The sequence below is a fragment of the Psammomys obesus genome, unplaced genomic scaffold, assembly GCF_907164565.1.
Source record: "Psammomys obesus unplaced genomic scaffold, mPsaObe1.curated_primary_1811, whole genome shotgun sequence".
Classification (NCBI taxonomy): domain Eukaryota; kingdom Metazoa; phylum Chordata; class Mammalia; order Rodentia; family Muridae; genus Psammomys; species Psammomys obesus.
Window position 1 is genome coordinate 5954382 of NW_026590767.1, and position 19465 is coordinate 5973846.

The 19465-nt window shown below is 44.3% G+C and overlaps 1 protein-coding gene across 2 annotated transcripts in view; it reads left to right on the forward strand.

Moving 5' to 3' along the window:
• Dock1 (dedicator of cytokinesis 1) overlaps positions 1-19465 on the forward strand; it is a 488224-nt gene that overhangs the window by 95808 nt on the left and 372951 nt on the right. For both annotated transcript variants that reach the window (XM_055608813.1, XM_055608814.1), the window contains exons 17-21: positions 3054-3157; positions 3897-4080; positions 8864-8961; positions 13871-13960; positions 14280-14380. In XM_055608813.1, coding sequence (XP_055464788.1) covers positions 3054-3157; positions 3897-4080; positions 8864-8961; positions 13871-13960; positions 14280-14380 — 577 coding nt within the window. The remainder of the gene's footprint in view (positions 1-3053; positions 3158-3896; positions 4081-8863; positions 8962-13870; positions 13961-14279; positions 14381-19465) is intronic.

Below are 19465 nucleotides of genomic sequence, written 5' to 3' on the forward strand. Positions count from 1 at the left end.
TGGGCTAAGTGGCAGCATGGGGTTAGTCTGCAGGGCCACCTGAGTAATGGCAGCCAGGATTAAAATGTAGAGTGTGGAGAGATAGAGGCTGGTGAAAGGGGTTCTCTGGGCACAGGTGCAACGGTCCAAATGTGGTGTGGGCCAGAGCTCTGCCAAGGGAGCTGTAGGCACTCTTAGAGAGGTAGAAAGACCAGCTTGGCTTCCTGGACACACATCATCCTCAGGCTGCAGGCTCTCTAGGGTCCGTGGAGGAAGCAGCACAGTAGCTAAAAGTTCTAGACTCGTCAAAGACTGTGTCAGAACTACCCCTGAGCCACTTTCTTAACAAATTCATTCCCCTTAATTAATGAATTACACTAGGGCAAAGGAAGGTCTCTAGCATTCTAATTTTCAAAATCCTTGTTTTTCTCGTCAGTTTTAAGTACTCATTATAGACAAGATGCTATCACCCGACATGCCAAGACACATTTGCATAATTAATGAAGCCTCTACGGCCACAGCTTGTGGGGTTCTGTAGACATGTTGAGCATTGTAAGTGTGGTGCTCATGAGATCTTGTTTGCCAGCCACTGAGAGTAGCCCTAGGGGTTGCTACAGCTGGGCAGTATATCCTGGGTCTGAGAAGGAAAGAATTCAGTACACATCATCCCCCTTGGCTGTCCACTAGGCACATGCAAGTTGCTTTCCACCTTAGAGCAGGGCCTGGGGAGGGAGAAGTGATGGGGTGTCCTCTGCTGTGATCTAGCTGGACTAGAAAGCTTGGTGCTGACTGTGAGGATGTGTCCCGCTGCGTTGGCCATGTAGATACATTAGTGCATTGTTGCAGATAAGACTTCATGGTCTAGCCAGAAGCTGAGTCTGTTGGGATTGGAGTGGGCTCTGGCTACTCTATAAGCCCATGTGGGTTTCTGCTATATAGTTCACAGGACTCTGTGAGGTTGTGCTAGAACAATAGTCCACCTACTTTGTGATGGCTCGTAGTGAGCACGTGCTGGTCAGGGCCTCTTCCTTGAGTGTTGAAGATGCAGTGTTAATGAATGATGCCCCTTTTTAGTGCCTCAGTAGAAGCTGTCTGCTGATAAGTGCCATTGCATGTATGGCTAGAGATCGCTGCTCCCCTCGGGGCTCAGGCTTAGATGGTCCTTATCACTTGGAAACTGATGTCTTTCACACGTGCTGCTCTTTCATAAAGTTGTGTTTAGTAAGGCACATCTGTTCTGTTCCTATCTCTCTTTTTTGGTTGGCTTTTCGTCCTTTAAGTAATTAGCCAGCATTTACTGAGCCCCTGTTGCATATAAGTTGCATGTAACTATCAAGATGAGTAAGTGATGGCTTCTTGGGCGTTGAGGTCATGGGATGAACATTTTGTGTGCTTCAACTAGAGGAGGGTGGATGTGCCCTCCCTCCATGTCCCACCGCTGTCCTTTCCTTCCTGAACAGACTTTTGAATATATACTTCTGACATTTTCTGGCTCTGCATCTCTGTGTCTGTGTGCCATCTGTAGGTGGCAGCTTGTGGAATTCATCTCTTTGGTTTTAACTGTCCCTGCTGGTCTACAGCTGTCACTGCCTCACTCACCAGCCACATTGGCCTTCTGTCCCCAGATGAGCTGGGTCCTCGTTGCCACTGGACCTCTGTGTTGCACCCTTTCTTCCGGGCACATGGTCCATCTACCTTCTCAGATCCACCAGTTCTGACCATCCACCCACAGGGCCTCTCATTTCTGCCACTCCTGCGCACGCCTCCAGGTTTTGTTTTCTTTGTGGCCTAAAAGAGCTTACCTGTTGTTGTCCCTCTCCCTAACTAGTGCAAGCGTTTGTTTGTCAGGCTTCATTTTATATGCTTCATTGTAATGGCAGTACAAATATACATACGGACATACACACAATCACACATATGTTCTCATGCACATACATTCACACATATGCACTCAAATGCACACATGTATACACACATAGATGCATAGATACATAGATACATGTACACACATATACAACCATACATAGCCATATACACATATATACACATGTATACATCTACACATACAGATATGTACATATACACAATACATACACACAACATATACATATATGTACCCATGTAGAATGCATATATATGTATATACACAGGCACACACATACACATGTACACATGCATACATATATATATACACACATGCACAGTTATACACATATATAGACATATATGTACATACAGACATGTACACATATACAGACATAGAAACACGCATGCATGTATTACCAATAAGCACATATACACATACACATGTACACCCCCCCCACAGACACACATACATACCCCCATACCCTTCGATTCCAGGGCTAGCAATAACAATAACAGATCCCCCATCCCTACATACCTGCCAGTAATAAGGACCATGAAGAAAAAGCCCATCAGATGCAGGAAAATTATGTAAGCAGGCACCTGACTGTTGTAGATGCTGTGAGGAAAGTTGAATGGAGGAGGGCATGAGCCCCGCATGCAGGGCTGGCTGTTGCACTGTCTTGCTAAAGGCACAAGAACTTCCCTCCCATTCAGGTCTTTAAGCCCCCAGAGGTAGGGGATGTGCTTTTGGACTCTGTCGTTTCTGTGTTGCTAAGTACTCTTTTCCTTCCTTGCCGTAGTTTACCATGTCCTAAGTTTCCACTCCTGTTCACATCCTAGTCTCTATTCCAGGTCACACCACACCACGTTCACTTTTGTTATTCCTGCTTACTCTGGAATTGTAGCATCTTGAGCATGCCTTCACATTCTCCCACGAAACTTTCGTGCTCTTTTGTTTGGAATCGGTCCTCACATTCTGTAGTCTTCCCCGAGACTTTGAACTGCTCTGACTATTTGAACTAGTTTGAGGACAGCTCAACCTTCTGTGATATGAATCTTCCTGTTGGTGACTCTGCTCCATTTCTCCAAATCTTCTATTGGCTTCAGCGCAGTTGGATGATTTTTTCCATGAAGGTGTCTTCGGTAGCATGTGCTAATATCACTGTATCCTGACTGTAGTTGAAAGTAATTATTGGTTTTCTTTGCAGCTAAGGATAAATCTGAGAAAATCTTTGCACTGGCCTTTGTGAAACTGATGAGATACGACGGGACCACCCTGAGAGATGGAGAACATGACCTTATTGTCTACAAGGTGCGCACATCATCACAGGGACACTGGGGATGCTTATCTGATCAGTCCTTTATAACTTCCTCACCTGAGTTGAGCTGTTGGGTTTTCATGGCTGTAACTAAATGACTGAGCCAAACAACTGAAGGTATCCAGGGCTTGTTCTGGTGCAGATGTCAGCGCTTTCAGTCCTTTCTGCTGGGGAGGGTGTGGTGGAGGGACTCACATCATGGTGGCCAGGAAGCAGAGTGAGAAGAATACTGTGGGCATAGACTTTCTCTTATCCTATCATGGTCCCCAGTCTTTGGTGGTACCTGGTTTCAGGGGGATAACTTTCCCCTCATAGTTAATCCTTTGTCATAGCTGCAACTTAGAGGTGTGCTTCACCAAACTCCGAGAACTTCTCACTCCAGTCAAGCCTGTGATCAAGATGAACATCACAGCTGACATTTCCCACCCCGAGGAGAGAGCTGCTCTCTAGCACTGAGCAATGTTTAATTATACAAATGAGCAGTTATGATGACCAGCCCTTTTGCTGTTCCTAATGAGAGAAGATGACAGGCAATAGCACAGTCTGTGCTATATATGAAGGCTAGAGATATGAATTAATGCACAGGAAGAGGGAACATTGTTAAAGTACATTGTAGAGCACAGAGTAGAAGGGGGTTTGAGGATTGAAAAAAGTCAGAATAATAAAGCATGCAAACCCTGGAGTGTGGCCTCCATGAATGTTGTTTGACACAGCGTACGATCAAACCTACAGGCTGAAGCCAAAAAGCTGGAAGATGCAGCCACATACTTGAGCCTCCCTTCTACCAAGGCGGAATTGGAAGAAAAAGGCCACTCGGCCACAGGCAAGGGCATGCAGAGTCTTGGGAGTTGCACCATCAGCAAAGACTCTTTCCAGATCTCTACGCTGGTGTGTTCTACCAAACTGACCCAGAATGGTGAGTTCTAGAATTCCTCCCTCTCAGACACATCTTTTTTGGCTGCTTGTTGAGTGGAGGAGTTTCCTGTGGGTGCGTGGACGTCATTCACTCTGTCCTTTGATAAGGACCCGCATAGACGTTGATGCACTTGGGAGGAGGAGGAGGCATCCGTCATAGTTTAAAATTCACACTTCTAATTTGGTCTAAGAATTAACTCAGCAGGGAGATTAAACAACGAAAGGTCTTATTTTTATTTTTAAACGTATTTATTTGAGGTGTGGGGGCAGGCAGATGAAGAGTGGTCCTCTTCATCCTCTGTATGGATACTGGAGATTGAACTCAGGTCATCAAGAGTGTTGGCAAGCACCTTTATCGCTCAGCCATCTTGCCAGCTCTGGACTTCCTCTTTAAGATACTTTCCAGCCAAAAGAAAAAATAATGAGGCATCAGGGTAAGCATATAAGATTTGAAATCAGACCAGAGAAATGGAATTGAAACCTAGCCCTAATTTAACCCTGGAAATGACCTTGAATAAAGGTCTTCTAAACCCCCTATTCTTGTTGTTTCCAGAGCTTTCTGACCAGTATATAGACTGTTAGATTTGAGGTACCTCCTTTCTTTGTGTCTTCCTCTGTCTTAGCTTCTCCTTGAGATAACTTCCGGTTATCTTTCTTGGGGTGCCTGACAATTTTAGGCCCCTTGTGGTGTGAGATAAGACGTACTTTCTGGTTCCCATACACTAAGCTCAGCCTAATGTGGCTGGTTCCTCATGTCCCTGGGCTGGCTGAGTTTATTTCCCTCTGCTTGCAGCCTTCCCAGAAACATGGCAGTCCAGTGGAGACGCTTCTTATTCAGAGCACACCAGTGCCGTTGCCGTGACTCTGTCTGGAGGAGGCAGAGGCTCTCTGCACAAATCCTTCATTTAAAAGCTGCATCCTCCTAATGTGGCCGTATCACAGCTGTGCAGGGACTTTATGCTGTCTTGAAATAGAGCTTGAAAATCCAATTTTTTTCCCCTCTTAACTGTCTGATATGAGTTGTGATTATTAATGTCCGTCATTATCAGGAATCACATCTCTGTGTTGCCTGTCAGTCATGGCTGGAGTTTAAGATTTGCTGAGGGGCAGGCATCCTTTTGGGCTTGCACAGGATTAACCTAGCACAGATGAAACCCTGTCCTTTGGAAGACTGGATTCAGGGGGTCAGGGAGGGGGGAGAAATGTTTGTGTCCTGAGGGCTTAGGCTTGCCAACCCTGGGTCAGATATTTTTCAAACTTTCTCCTCCCGCTCCCATCTCTCATTCTCAGCTTTACCCAATGATGCCTTATTCATGTATTAGTGAGGGGCTATAAGTTATCCAGATACCTTTGGGTTGTTTGGGTCTCTATGTGAAGAATACTGCTACTTCGTGGCCATTTGGGTACTTCCTGGTTGCTAAGTCATTGTGGGTTTGTCTGAATCATTTCTGAAGGGTCCTAACTTGTTGCCTTGTGATAATCCCCACCAGCAAATGGAACTTTTCCTCCCAAGGGACTAGATTTGTACAAATGGTAGGGTGAGGGAGGCAGGAGATCGGTACCCAGGGACATGAGTCAGCTGTGTGGGCTCCAGCTTGGGACTGGGCTGTGACAAGAATGTTTCTGTACTAGGAATAAGACTCTCTGCGTATGCCCAACAAATGAGTGTTTGTGCCTTATTTAATGCAGGCTAATGGTGGTGTCCCCAGCTGGGTCATTGGGCCCTCTGTGTGGTGTTTTAGTGTTTTAGCAGGTGCTAAGATCTGCTGCAGGTCACTTTTCACTTTGGAATAAGCCACTGTCTTATATGTGGGTCATGTTTCAGATGCACTGCTAGATATTGTTTGAAATTTGATCATAATTGTCTTTCAAAACAAGTCTCATCCACAGGATCTTTTTTAAATCACACATCCCAGAGAGAGAGAAGAGAGAGAGAGAGAGAGAGAGAGAGAGAGAGAGAGAGACAGAGAGAGAGAACCTCTCAGGGTGTTGTGCGGATTCCTCCTTTCACCTTCCAGCTCCTTGAATCTCACCATCTGCAGGGTGATTCCCTCTCTGGTACCCAGGGAGAAAGCCCTGGTCTCTGCAGCAGCTGTTGCCAAGCAACAAGGAAATTCCAAAGTGATGCTGCTCACTAAACAGAAGGAGGAATCTGGCTTTCTTTTCATGCCAGCACTGATACCCCTTTTTGGGATTGTGCCATGCCAGGAGTATACAAGATGGGGTGTCCCAGTTGGCATCAGAGTATGGAGTCCCAAATTGTCCTTTGAGAGAATCATTTTCCTGAAACCATAATTTGTTCTTTCAAAGTTCCATTACTTAGGGAAAAAAAAAAAAAAAAAAGCAGGGGCTGAATTATTCATCAAGGTTTGTATTAAAGATCTCTGTCCTCAGTGCTGTGTGAGCTGCCATAGGAGGTAGGAAAAGAGCTGTAAGATGTGATCCCTTGTCTCAATTAGCTTACTGTATAATGAGAGCGAAAGGAGTCATGAAACAAAGAATAATAATGAATCCACCTGTGTTGAGTCCCTGGGAACATAGGGGATGGAGCAAGGTCTTTTCTGACTGGATAGGTTTTTGCGGGTGGGGCAAAAACCTTAAGACCCCACCCAAGACATGATCTTTTGTTAATTTTCTCATTTGAGCTTTTTTTCTCATATTTGCAGAACAGAGCTCAGATTGACAGGACATGTATTATCACCCCAGATTTTGTGAGGTGTGGATGGGACAAGGTGTGATCCCTAAGACAGGAGATTGCAAGTTCAAGTACGATCTGGACTCTACAGTGAGCTCCAGGCTAGTTGGACCTGTCTAGTGAGACCTATCTTAAAACAATACAAAACAAAAATGGAAAGAATAACCCCAAACAAAGAACTAACAGTCAACCCCCAACCCAAACCTACCAATAAGTAAATAAATACAAATTGAAAATTACAATATAAAGATCAGGCTTAGCCCAGTGACACCAGCTTGGACTGAGTGGGGTCCAGATGATGCATGGGTCTCCATTAAAGAAACACTGATCCCTTGTGAGATGGAAATATCCCCAACCCTGGGACCGGGAGTGTGTTAAGACAAGATGTATCCGTTCTTGTTACTTTGCTTTCAGTTGAGAAATTGCAACATGCCAACTTCCACCCAGAGTTTCTAGCTGTCTTTCATATTTGACGGACTGTGGCTGGTTGCATCTTGTGTTGAGTGTTATGATAAGCTAGCCTTCATATTGTATCACTGAATTCTTTTAGCTGCCCTGCAAATTATGCAGCTTTATGCTTGCCGTTCAGACAAGAAAACAAGGGAAACTCCCTGCCCGATGTTCCGTAGTTACTGTGTGACTCAGCTGGCTTTATGTAACCCACACTGTATGTGGGTGCTGTGCGCCGTCCCCCTCTGTTTTATTCTTCTGATGCCCGAGGCGATGTGAAATACATGAAAGTCTGTATGGGGTGGAGATGGCTTTTGTGTGGTTTGATTCTGAAATTAGAATGCATATCTGTTTACTGCATTCTTACCTAGATCCCAAATTATATGCTTGCTTTCAGATGTTAATGGGAGCCATGGCTGTATTTATTTGTTTATTTAATTATTTTGGTGCTTGTGGTCTCTTCTGTAGCTGGTGCTCCTGCTACACGTAAACAGTAGATTAGATGCAGTTTGCTAGTTGCATTTTTGCAAGTAATGGCCTAGTAATATAACTGGGAGTAAAAAAGTGTAGGCATGTGGGATTTCCTAGACAGGGCTTGGATTCTGTTTTTCTACTTTAAAGAACATCTTACTGTCTTAAGCAAAATCCTTACCCTTAAAAACAAACAAACAAACAACAAAAAACCACAACCACACCCCCCAAAAACCAAAAAACCCCAAAGCCTTTGAAGCCTCAGAAGATGTCTCTGTAGATTGCCTGCCATGCAAGCATGAGGAGACGAGTGTGGGTCCTTAGCACCCACATAAAAGCCAGCGGCAGACATGTGCCTATAACCATAGCACTTAGGAGTGGGTGCGTAGAGACAGGTGGATTCCTGGAGCTCATTCTCCAAACCATTGGGTTGAGTCAAACTCCACATTCAGTGGGGGAACGTGTCTTAAAAAGTAACATGCAGAATGGTGGAGGAGCAATAAATACCCAAGGTTGGGCCTCTACACACACTCTTGTACATGCATCTTTACACACACACACACATACACAACCATGTACATATAATACAGATTTACCGACCTCCCCCCATCCCCTTTGGATCTTTGAAAGCCAGTATGGTCAATCCTCGGCCTTTCTACTAAGACCGGCAAACAGCTCAGAAGGCAGCAGGCAGCTGAGCTGGTCAAGGAGTACTCTCCGTTCTTCAGAGTCGTTGCGGCTCCATTGAATTTGTTTTAGTTTATTTTTAAAAATACACATTTGTTCTTGAGCAGGAAGAGCCAGTTGGGGAAGGAGGGCTTGGCAGCTCTTTCTGGGTGGGCAGCATCTTACAAGTGTTACAGTGGTTGGCAGCTGCCTCCAATACGTAGGAAACAGCCTCCCCCCTATCCCCCCGCTTGGTTCCCAAATGCATGTTGAAAGCTCCTGCATGGACATCATTTCATGGTAAATGTGCTTGGAAATAGTGAATTCAACCTCACTGCTGTTAAGTATGTTGGCACTCGGTAATGAAATATTTAGCTGGTGAACCTTTTGAAATCGGCTTTTCTTTTGAGAAGTGTTCACAGAAACCCTTACATGCTGCATGAATTCAAGACAAAGTTCTTGCCAGAGCTGGGAACTGATTGATTCTTGTGTTTCATTGCAGTGGACCTCCTGGGGCTTCTGAAGTGGAGATCCAACACCAACCTTCTGCAGCAGAACTTGAGGCAGTTGATGAAGGTGGATGGTGGTGAGGTGGTGAAGGTAACAGGCAGTGGAGGGAGGCTTGCCCTTGCGTTTCATGTGTGTTATGTGTGCAGTGCTGTATGTGTGTGGTGCTGCTGGGCCCTCCTTGGAAGGGCTATGTGGCTTAACATGGAAGGTGTGAACTTTGAACCCACCTACTCCGGAGTGCTGTTTCAATGCTGCATTGACACTGCTCAATGGCCTCTTTCAGCCATGACATTCATTGTTTGTTTTTTTTTGTTTTTTCTAGGTTTTTAGGGTTTCATGGGACATGTTAGTCTGTTTTTAACCCATGAGGGAATGTCCTGTGTCTGCTGGGTTCTTTCACTCTTACCCTGGTCATTGTTAACATCCTTATTACTGACTCATGATTCTTCAGGTTACTCAGAAGTGATCTGGATAGCCAGCTCTGGGTGTGGTAGAAATATTACAAGCACCAAGAATCTGACCTGGTCATTTCCTCCCTGTGTGACATTGAGTTCCTGTCCTCACCTCACATTTCAATTTGGAGAAATGTTATTAATTACTGTTGTTGGTTTATTCATGTAGCTATTTTTAATATTTAATTATTTGAGAATTTCATACAATATATTTTGATTATATTCATCCTTCCGCCTCTTCTCCTCCTCTCTTCAACTCCTCTCAACTTCACTCCCAAACCTCTTACTCCCCTGCTCAACTTCATGTCCTTTTAGAAAAAACTTTTAAGAAAGCATAGATTCTAATTTGTGAAGCCCATAAACTCTGTGGCAGGAGTTTTCACTGGAGCATTGGGAGCCACAACCTGAGAGAAAACAGACTTTCCCTGAGTAGCAGTCAGCTGTCAGCTCATCATTGAGTGGGAGGAACTCAGCTGGCCTGATCTTGTATAGGTCTCGTGCAGAAAACCACAGCTGCTGTGTATTCAGGAGAGCAGCTTAGCAGTCCCATCCCAAAGACACTGTTTCACTCTGGACCTTTCTGCTCTCTGGCTCTTCATATCTTTCTGTTGTCCCCAAAGGTCCTTAAGAGGGATATGATATAGATGCATGATTTGTAGCTGAGCACCCCATGGGTACTCTCTGTGCTTCGTAGGTAATGTTAAGACCCTCTCCACTTGGTGTCCTGACCTGGGAGCTTGTAGTCAGAGCAGTGATCTGTGCTCCTGTAAGCATCAGGTTCTGTCCCTTGTATTCTCTAGTAGTGTGTGCTCCTAACATCTCCCTACCGCTGCCCCGCCCCCACCTTAGGTTCTTCTTTCATGTTACATATAAGGTGCTTGAATGACATCCCCTTGCACAAATGGAAATGTCATCAGTGTCAGGGTGATCCCTCGCTGGTTGGGGACTCTGAGCAGGCAAGTGGCCTATGGTGTTTCATAAATTGTTTCTCTACTGCTTGGTTTGTGCATTGCCTCTTCAGTTCCTCACCCTCTGTGAGAAGAGCGTGCAGTAGGGGACTGTCTTATCTCTGGAAAATTAATTACTTAAAATGGCCTTAATTAACTAGCAATGTGCTTAACTTCAGCGTGAATTAATTTGGTTGCACTACTTTCCTGCATCCGTTGTATAACCGCTCAAACATAACCTCGCTAATCTTAAAATTTTAATCATCTCTTCAGTCCTGCTCTTGTACCAATGGCTTGGACAACATTAATTGCATTTTATACTTCCTTGGCTTCTAAATCCCCAGTTCAGATGGAAACTGTGTGGATAAATGAGCATACTTTAAAAGATGTGCATTTAATGAACTTTTGTCTGTTATTTTGAAGTCCCCGTGTCAAAGATCGACTGTACTTCTGTTGACTTGGTGTCACACCAGAAAAGAAATCTAGAATCATCTTGTCCTCTTCTCCATTCCCAGAGCTAATGTATTATTATATCTGAATATTCGTCCATGGAAGTGGTTTTCTTATCTCTCCCTTCCAGTGATTACTGCTTCTTCTGGCTGGCCTGGGTTGACCTGACCTAGCCTTACTTGGTGTTCTTGACTCATTCCTTTTCCTCTTCCCCTCTGCCACCATGTTCCACCCATGCTTGTTCCTGGAGAGATGAAATGGCTTGTCGAAGCCTATTGGTCTTGAAGCTCAGCAGGACTCTAATATCTGTTTTACAGGCCTCCTTCTTCTTTATTTAGAGACATTGATAGATGGTGGGGAATATTCCATTTATTCTATGACTCCCTTGTGTGCTTTCATAACTGGTAGAGGAGGGACAACAGTACTTGATGGCTTGAGAAAGGAATTTGTACATGTAGTGAGAGAGATGCATTCCCATGAAAATGGAGAATGAAGATGGCTGTTTGATTCTTGACTGGGTAGCTCAGAGAGTGAGGGGAGGGGTGTCCGAGCCTTTGGCTGCATGTGGGGGCCCCTTCCTGATGCTTGTCTCCAACTACCAGGTGCCTGTCCAGAGAAGGAGTCTCTGCTCTCTCGAGTTCTGCCTCTGGGCCACTGAGCATGTCATTTGTCTTAGGGCCATTGGTAGGCCTAGGGTAGGGAGTTTGCATGATCTGTGATGAGCTTGCTACACAGGGAGCCTGTTGGCAGGGACATTGGGCTTTTAACAGATGACATGAAGTTTTGACCTTTGCCACAATTTATAATCTGAAAGTGATAGGGACTGTAAGATGATTTTAAAGACCCAAAACACCAGAGTTGATCAAGATCTTGTCATGTCCAGACTAGAGTTCTTGAGAGAAAGGGTAGTTTATCTCCAGCCAGTTGTGAGGACCATTTCCTCTGTGTAGTAGGGGTTGGGTAGCACAGTGGTGTACAATGTGGATTCATGTCTGTCTGAGCCACAATTCTCTTGCCAGTTCTTCCAGTTTTCAGGCATGAAGCACAGGTGGGTAGTTGGAGCTGCCACTAGTTTGGGAACAGGTTCCTATGGCCTGCATTGTTACTTTTCAAAAGGCTGTGGCATCTGAGGTCCCCGTTATTGTCTGCCAAGGCCTCTGGATACTTTGTATAGGCTGGACAACTCAAAATCTGTACCCAACATCTGCTGTGCCCACCTACTTTTACAAAACAGGGTTTTTTTGTTTCGTTTTGTTTTGTTTTTGAGATACAACTTATATAACATATTTTGTTTTTTTCCTTTTACTCTATCCAGTTCAGTAGGCCTTACCAGGCCACAGAGGAAGAGGATCCAGGCAGTCCTGATGAGACTTGATAAGCTATGGGTAGATGGCAAAAGAGGAGAACTCTGCCTTTCAGTGGACTAAGGGAAGGGGATAGGAGGGAGGAGGGTGGGACTGTGAGGAGTTGAGGGTAGGGGCCTTAATTGAGATATATAAAGAATAAATTGTGAAAAAATAAAATTATATAAAAAATAGCATTAATGTATTTATAGAGTTGTGCAATTCCCAGTGCTATCTAAGAACCATTTCTTTACCCACCGGAGAAAATCAAACCTATCGGCAGTCACTTTCCAGACTCTGCCACCGACAGTCTGCTTTCTTCTCTGTTTTTGCCTCCTCTGAACATTTGGTGTAATGGAATAGTACAGTGTGGCTTCTGAGTCTGGCTTCTTCATTGGGTACCACATGTACATTTAGTTAGTTGACAGACCATCCATCCTATAGCTTTCCTAGGAACTTCATGTCTCCTGTGGCTGAGTGATGGCCCACTGGGAGGATAGATAGGGATCCATAGAAAGCATCACTTTGCCCACGCATTCTTTAGTTGATGGACATTCGTTTCATTCACTTTTTTTCCAACTGTAAACAGTGCTGCTTTAGCTTTTTTGGGCAAGTTTTGTGTGAGTGTTGTGCTTTCCTTTGTTTGGGATGTGTATCTAGGGATGCTGTTGTTGAGTTATATAGGGTTTATGTATATTTACCTTTTTGAGGAATTGTCAAGCTGCTTTCCAAAGCCTCTGTCCTATTTTATATCTCTCCTAGCAATGAATGCTTAAAGGCTCCCATTTCTCTACATCTTCTCCCACACTGCACTGTCATCCATCTTTTTGGTGATTGCAGTGGGTGTGATGTGGGACTCTGTGTGGTTTCAGTTGCATGTCCCTACTGACTAATGATGAGGCATTTTTACTTCATCCCTTTTACGGCCAATGTTGTATCATATGCTGTTCCACTAATCTTGGGCGTCTCTATAGCCAGGAATCTCACTATATAAGTGAAATCTAGGCCAGTTCATCTTACAATTCCTTTAGAGTGTGGGATTAATGTGATATATCTTTGAAGTCTAATTTTTTCTTGATTAGATGAGTGATGCTCTGCTGTCCTCTATGGTCGTTTCTTTGGTGAGTTTCAGTAGATTGTGGAAACAGTATTCAATTATTGTAGTGCACACCCACTTTGTAGCACCCTGCTGTGCCCCTCAGCTGCAGGCACACTCTGTCTCGTATTTTCTTCTTGATGGTTCAGCGCTTAGTAGAAGGTCTTTCTCTTTCTCAGAGAAAGCTGATGCTCTGTGATGTCTGGTCGTCACTCATGGCCTCTTATGCTTGGTCTGTCCTGAAAAAAAAAATATGGAAGAGCCTTAAGAAGGGTCTCTGTGTGGTATGGTTTGACACAGGGCATCTCCCAGCTCTGGTCATTCTCTGATCGCTCCAGAATGGCTTTTTTATTTTTTTTATTTTTTGGGTCTGGAATTCAGTCATGTGAAATTTTTTCTCACTCACCTGTCACCTGAATAAAATCTTGGAAATTAGTAGCTTAATTACTTAATTCAGATACCTATTCAGGTAAGGTCTCACTCTGTAGCTCAGCTGGGCCTGGGACACCCTGTATAACTTAGACAATCCTACCCAAGCCTCCCTGGTGTTGGGATTATAGGTGTGTGCCACCTTTCCTGGCTGCAAGTTTAAGCTCTATATCTAGGAATGGGGAGAGGTGGGTAAGTGGAGCCTTGCCAGAGACTGTGGTTGTCCCAGGCTGGAGGATGTAGGATGCAGGGACTGCTCACTAACCTTTTGTGTCTTTGCAGTTCCTGCAGGACACCTTGGATGCCCTCTTCAACATCATGATGGAGAACTCTGAGAGTGAGACGTTTGATACCTTGGTGTTTGATGCGCTGGTAAGGGGCCTCCCTTTCATCTGCTCAGAGGGTGAGGTTTTCTTTCATGCTGCAGCCTTTGAAGCAGGGAGGGACCCATCCCAGTCACCTTGAAAGCCTCTCCATTGTGGAGTCAATCAAAGGGGGAAGCAGGGAGGAGTGCAAATAGACTTTAATGTATAACTATAGTTGTGTTAATCCCCTTGCTAGGGTAGGGAGATCCAAACCTGGGGATGGCCTCTTCCTGGACCATTTCCAGCTCATCTCCTCACTTCACAGAGGAAGATTCCAGAATGATTTTCCGTGTGCACTCATGAGAATATTTTGGTTACGTTGACAGGTGTTTATCATTGGACTAATCGCGGATAGGAAGTTTCAGCATTTTAATCCTGTTTTGGAGACTTACATTAAGAAACACTTCAGTGCAACCTTAGCCTACACGTGAGTTCTGTGTTATTTGAAAACCGTTGCTGCTGCCTTCTCTGATGTTTGCAATCATTTTCCTCTCTGACTTTGTCCTACGGCCACACACTTTTTGACTCAAAACTCTGGGTTTACTGGCATACTTCGTATTATTGTTCCCTTCTTAACAGACCTGAAAATCTTGTTGAAAGAGATATGTGATAAATTAGCCCCACATTCTGGAATAAATCCTTGTTCTCCTCCATCCCTTCCATTTATCTTTGAGAAATTTCTGCTTATGTTCGATGAAGCTGATATATGGATGCATGCTTCCTGTCACGCTGCAGCTCCCCAACAAGCAGCTGATGAATGAATAAACGGATATGTTTCTCTTTTGAGCTTATTGGTCCTTTAGTGTACATAAATGCAGTTTTGTTTTCTTCAATGAGCCTCCTCACTCCTCAAAGTATGTTTTCTCTTCTCTTACACAAGTTCCGGCTGTTAAACTACTTAGATTTCTTTTTTTCTTCTGTCTATCTGGCACCCTTGTCCCCACCCCTGTCTGAGGGAATCTGTGGGGACTGGGCCAGCAAGCAGGTTACCTCCTGTTTGGTAACAATTCTGGATGCAGGATACGTTGGCTTAAATGGCAGCTCTTTCCTTTATGAATTGTGTGATCTTAGACAATTTGCTTAACCTCTCTGACCTTCAGCTTTTTTTGTCTATAAAAAAAAGATTGTAGTTTTGTTTGAGAATTCTGATGAGTTATTAGAGCTCAGAATAAACCCTGATGCTTAGACTAAGCAGTTGTTGAGGTTCGTTTACTATGTGTGACTTGCCCTCTCATCTTGGGATTTAATGACATGTTTTCAATTTTTGTATTGTGTAATTGCATTGAAAATCTAAAAAAAAAAAAAAAAAAAAAAGTCATGCCATTTCTTTAAGAACATGACACTTAGAAGTTAGAGTCTGTGAAATGAGTCCAGAGCCCATCTGTGCTTCTGAGTAGACTTTGTCTGTCTTCCCTGCTGGAGAGCTGCTTTCTCTAGCTGAGAACTCCAGGTCCAGGGATGTCAGCTCATGAAGCCAGGGAGTGTCACAGCCCAGTGTTCTGCTGCAGATCTCTTCCTGCCCTGTCCTGCATGTTTATGACAGGTGGTAGGTAGAGTCCCTGGCCAGGGTGGTTGCTGCAGAACCACCTGAAGCTTGCAAAGCAAGCTGTGACGATTGTTTTATTAATTTCCTGTTAATGTTCATTGAAAGCTCTCATTGCTCAGTGGAGATGCCCTGTTGGTTGGCATGTTGGACATTTTTCTATGGAGTCTCTGGGAAAAGAATAGTTTGGGTGCCTTCCTGTCCTAGTTGCCAAGCATGGCTATTCAGGGATAGTGGATATGGCCAGAAGATGTCTTCCACATGTATCAGGGTCTCCATATGTAGCTGATTTCAAATTCTTTCCTTTCAAGAGTGACCAGTCAGCTGTTTTGAGAGTAGCATTCCTACTTTATGTCACGAAATGAGAACAGTGCTGAGTTCTACCTTTAGTATCGAATGCTGCCTGGTGTGGGCCTCAGCCTTGTTGTGTTGGGCTGGTGAAAGAAGGATTAGTATCCTCACTGGTAAAAAAATGAAAATGGAGAAGTTTGGGGGCTGGAAATATAGCTCACTAGAGTGCACAGCATCCCTGAGGCCCTTAGTTCCAGCCCCAGCCAGCATCATATGGCGTGATGGGTCATAGCTGCGATCCCAGCACTCAGAAGGTGGAGTTAGGAGGGTCAGAAATTCAGATTCGTAGGCTACCTGGGTTATATGAAACCCCACTTAAAATAAAGGTGTGTCTGTGTGTGTGTGTGTGTGCGTGCGTTTAGTTTTTGGGAAATTAAGCGATGGATCAATGGGAGAAATTAAAGCACCAATTTATCTTAGCTTAGATGAGACAGAGGCATGAGTCAGTATCCTCCTGTTCTGTCAATGCTGTCTGCTGAAAAGATTTGTGTTTTAGAAAAATAGATATTGTACTGCATTCTGATAAATTTCCAATCCATTGTTTTCCGTATTAACTGCAAGAGTTAATAACAGAACCTCCATGTTGGTAAGTTAATAAAAGAAATAGGAACCCACATGTTTGACATTGTACTTAAAACAGTAAAACCGTTTCCCTACAAGAGTTTTAAAAGAAAAAAATTTAAATTATGTGTGCATATCTCTGTATGGGTGTGCAGATGCTGTGGAGTCCAGAAAAGGCACCAGTTCTACTGGAGCCGGAGTGACAGGCAGTTGTAAGCTGCCCTACAGGGGAGCTGGGAATCAAACTTGGTTCCTCTGGCAGAGCAGAATGTGATCCTTACCACTGAGCCATCTCACTAGCCTCTGAAACAGTAAAATCTTAATTCTGAGGAAACTTTGGTTCCTCAGCAATGAATCAGAGTATTTCAGACTTTGAAACACCAAATGAGTAGGTTTTGATTTGTGAGTTGGAACACCACTGGAGACTGCCCCTGCATATTATTTCATTCCATTCTGGTGCTCATAGTGTTTTGTGGGCCACCTGAAACTCTGGCACTGTGTATTAAGAATCTCCATCCATCCAGTTCCCTGAAGACCTCAGCAAGTCTCTTTATGCATACCTGGCTTGGAACTCACTATGTAGATCAAGATGGCCTCAAGTTCACAGGTTCACCTCCTCCTGCCTCCCAGGGGAAGGTGTATTGCCATCTTTTGTCATTCTTTCCAAAAGCTATATAAGCAGAGAGAAGGCTCATAGTAGTGGATGTTCTCTTTAGCATGTCAGCTCCTGCATAGGTCTTCTTTGACAGTTTGTGGAGGCTAGGACACCCTGGCTGTGGCCAGTATGGCTCCAGATAAGAGAAGGAGGAGTTCCTGTGAGAACTGCTCTACATGTAACCTTTATGTCGTGGCTCTTTTTTGTTCCATGCTCTGGATCTCATGGAGTTGCCGTGGGCTCCCTATTGGCATACTTGAGGCTCTGTTTGCTGTGCCCCTTTCTTGCTTCCATAGAGGTTTTGATCTTGGTGCAGTCATGAAATGGCCTTGCAGATTTGTTTTCTGGGTTTGGGCCATTCTCTTGTAAATCATTATTATTATTTCAATCCTTTCCTTTGATAAAACAGTTGGAAGGATTCTCCTTGCCAAATGTGTGCTAAGGATTTGTTGTTGTTGAGTTGGGGATGTGAACAGGGGTGAAAAGAAAAGAGGTTGTGTAGCTTGGAAAAAATAACAGGAGCTGAGTGAGACAGACTTGCGCTAGGATTTCAGCTGTGTCCTGGATATTAAGGACTTCAAGGAGTAGCCCTTGCTTTGGGGCCCTTCCCAATGAATGAATCCCAGTGCCAGACCCCATGGCCGATGGATCCTGCAGGCCATCCTTCAGAACACACTCCTGCAGTTCACACATCAGACTGGCTCCCCTCAGTGGCTCAGGCTTCTTTTCCGAGGTGCTGTAACATGATCCATGACAGAAATGCCTTCTCAGTCAGTCACTTGCTCACTCACAAGCCTTTTGTCTTATTTTTTTGTTTAATTAACGTTGTATGCAGGGATCTGGGGGATGTTTCAAGGAGTAGGAGTCCTGGCTATTCTTTCAGAGGATCTGTTTTGATGTATATCACCCACGTGACAGCTCTTGACAGTCTGTAACTCTGGTTCCAGAGAACCTGATACCTTCTTCTGGGTTCCTATGACAGGAGACACACATGTGCATGGACGTACATGCAAGCGAAAGAACCATACATACCAAATGAAATTCAAAAATATTAAACCGTCAAAATCTGTGTGTGTGTGCGTGTGTTGTATATGTATGTACATATGACTGTATAGGCATGTTCACCTGCATAAGTTAAGTATTCATGTCAGAGGCCCTCCTTCATTTCTCCACCTTGTTTTTTTGAGCAGGACCTCTCACTGCACCCGAAGCTCCTGGTTTTCTTAGACTCACTTCTCTGTAAATCCCACAAATTCTCCTCCTCTGTCTCTGCCTTGCCAGTGCTGGAGTTGCAAGTGTTTGCTGCTACTCTGGCTGCCTTTTATTAGTGGTTACTGGGCATTGAACCTAGGTCCTCATCCTTGTGACAAGCATTTTACCCATTGACCCATCACCCTACATGATGCAGCACGGTATTTTTGCTTTTTAAAAATTCAGAACTGTGCCTGGAGAAATGGCTCAATGACCGCGTGTTCTCAGTGCTCCCACGGAGAGTCTGAATTTGGTTCCCAGCACCACACAGTGGCTCACAACCGCCTGTAACTAGTTCTCTGGGATTTGATGCCTCTGTGGATATCTGCACACATGTGGTATATATGAACTGGTGCAGGCACACACACACACACACACACACACACACACACACGCATGCACGCACGAAAGTAAATACATTTTTAAAGGGAATGGAATTTCAAAACTTTTTGTTTGTTGCTACAATAATGTATTATATGAATTCATGCAGGTCCCCCCCACACACACCCTTGTATCTACTTTTGGAGACAAGATGCCTGTAATGTATTGCTATCCCCCACTCGAGGAAGACCCCTCTTGCCCACAGAGTCATTGTCCCTCTCAAAGAAGCAGCCATATTGTCATCTCTGTATCACAGCTCTCTTTGTCTTCTCTTGAATACCATGTACTCATGTGCACCTGGCCTCTTTTCCTTCAGCATAATGCTTTTGAGATTTGCCCATATTATTGCTGTATGTGTCATTGTTTGAATTGGGTCTTTTTTGATGTCTTAGTCGTAATTGAGTCTCGTGATTTGTTCAGTCATTATTGGTAGATGTGCGGGGGCTGCTAGTTTCCTAGTATTCTGCATAAGACAGAGAAATCTTCTTGTATTTTATAGACACAGAGTTCATTTTTCTTGGGTAAACACTTGGGACTAAATTTGCTGGACCAGAGGGACACACACGTAGTTTATGAAATTATTGTATCCCTTTGTATGCCCACCAGCAACTTACAAACATCCCTTTGCACAGAGTTGTAAGATGTGGCCGTAGATGTAGCTCAGTAGCCAGAGTGCACAGAAGTCCTGGAATTGATTACCCAGCACATAAAACAGGGCCCGATAGCAAACCCCTGTAATCCCAGCATTCTTGATGTGAAGGCTAGAGGAT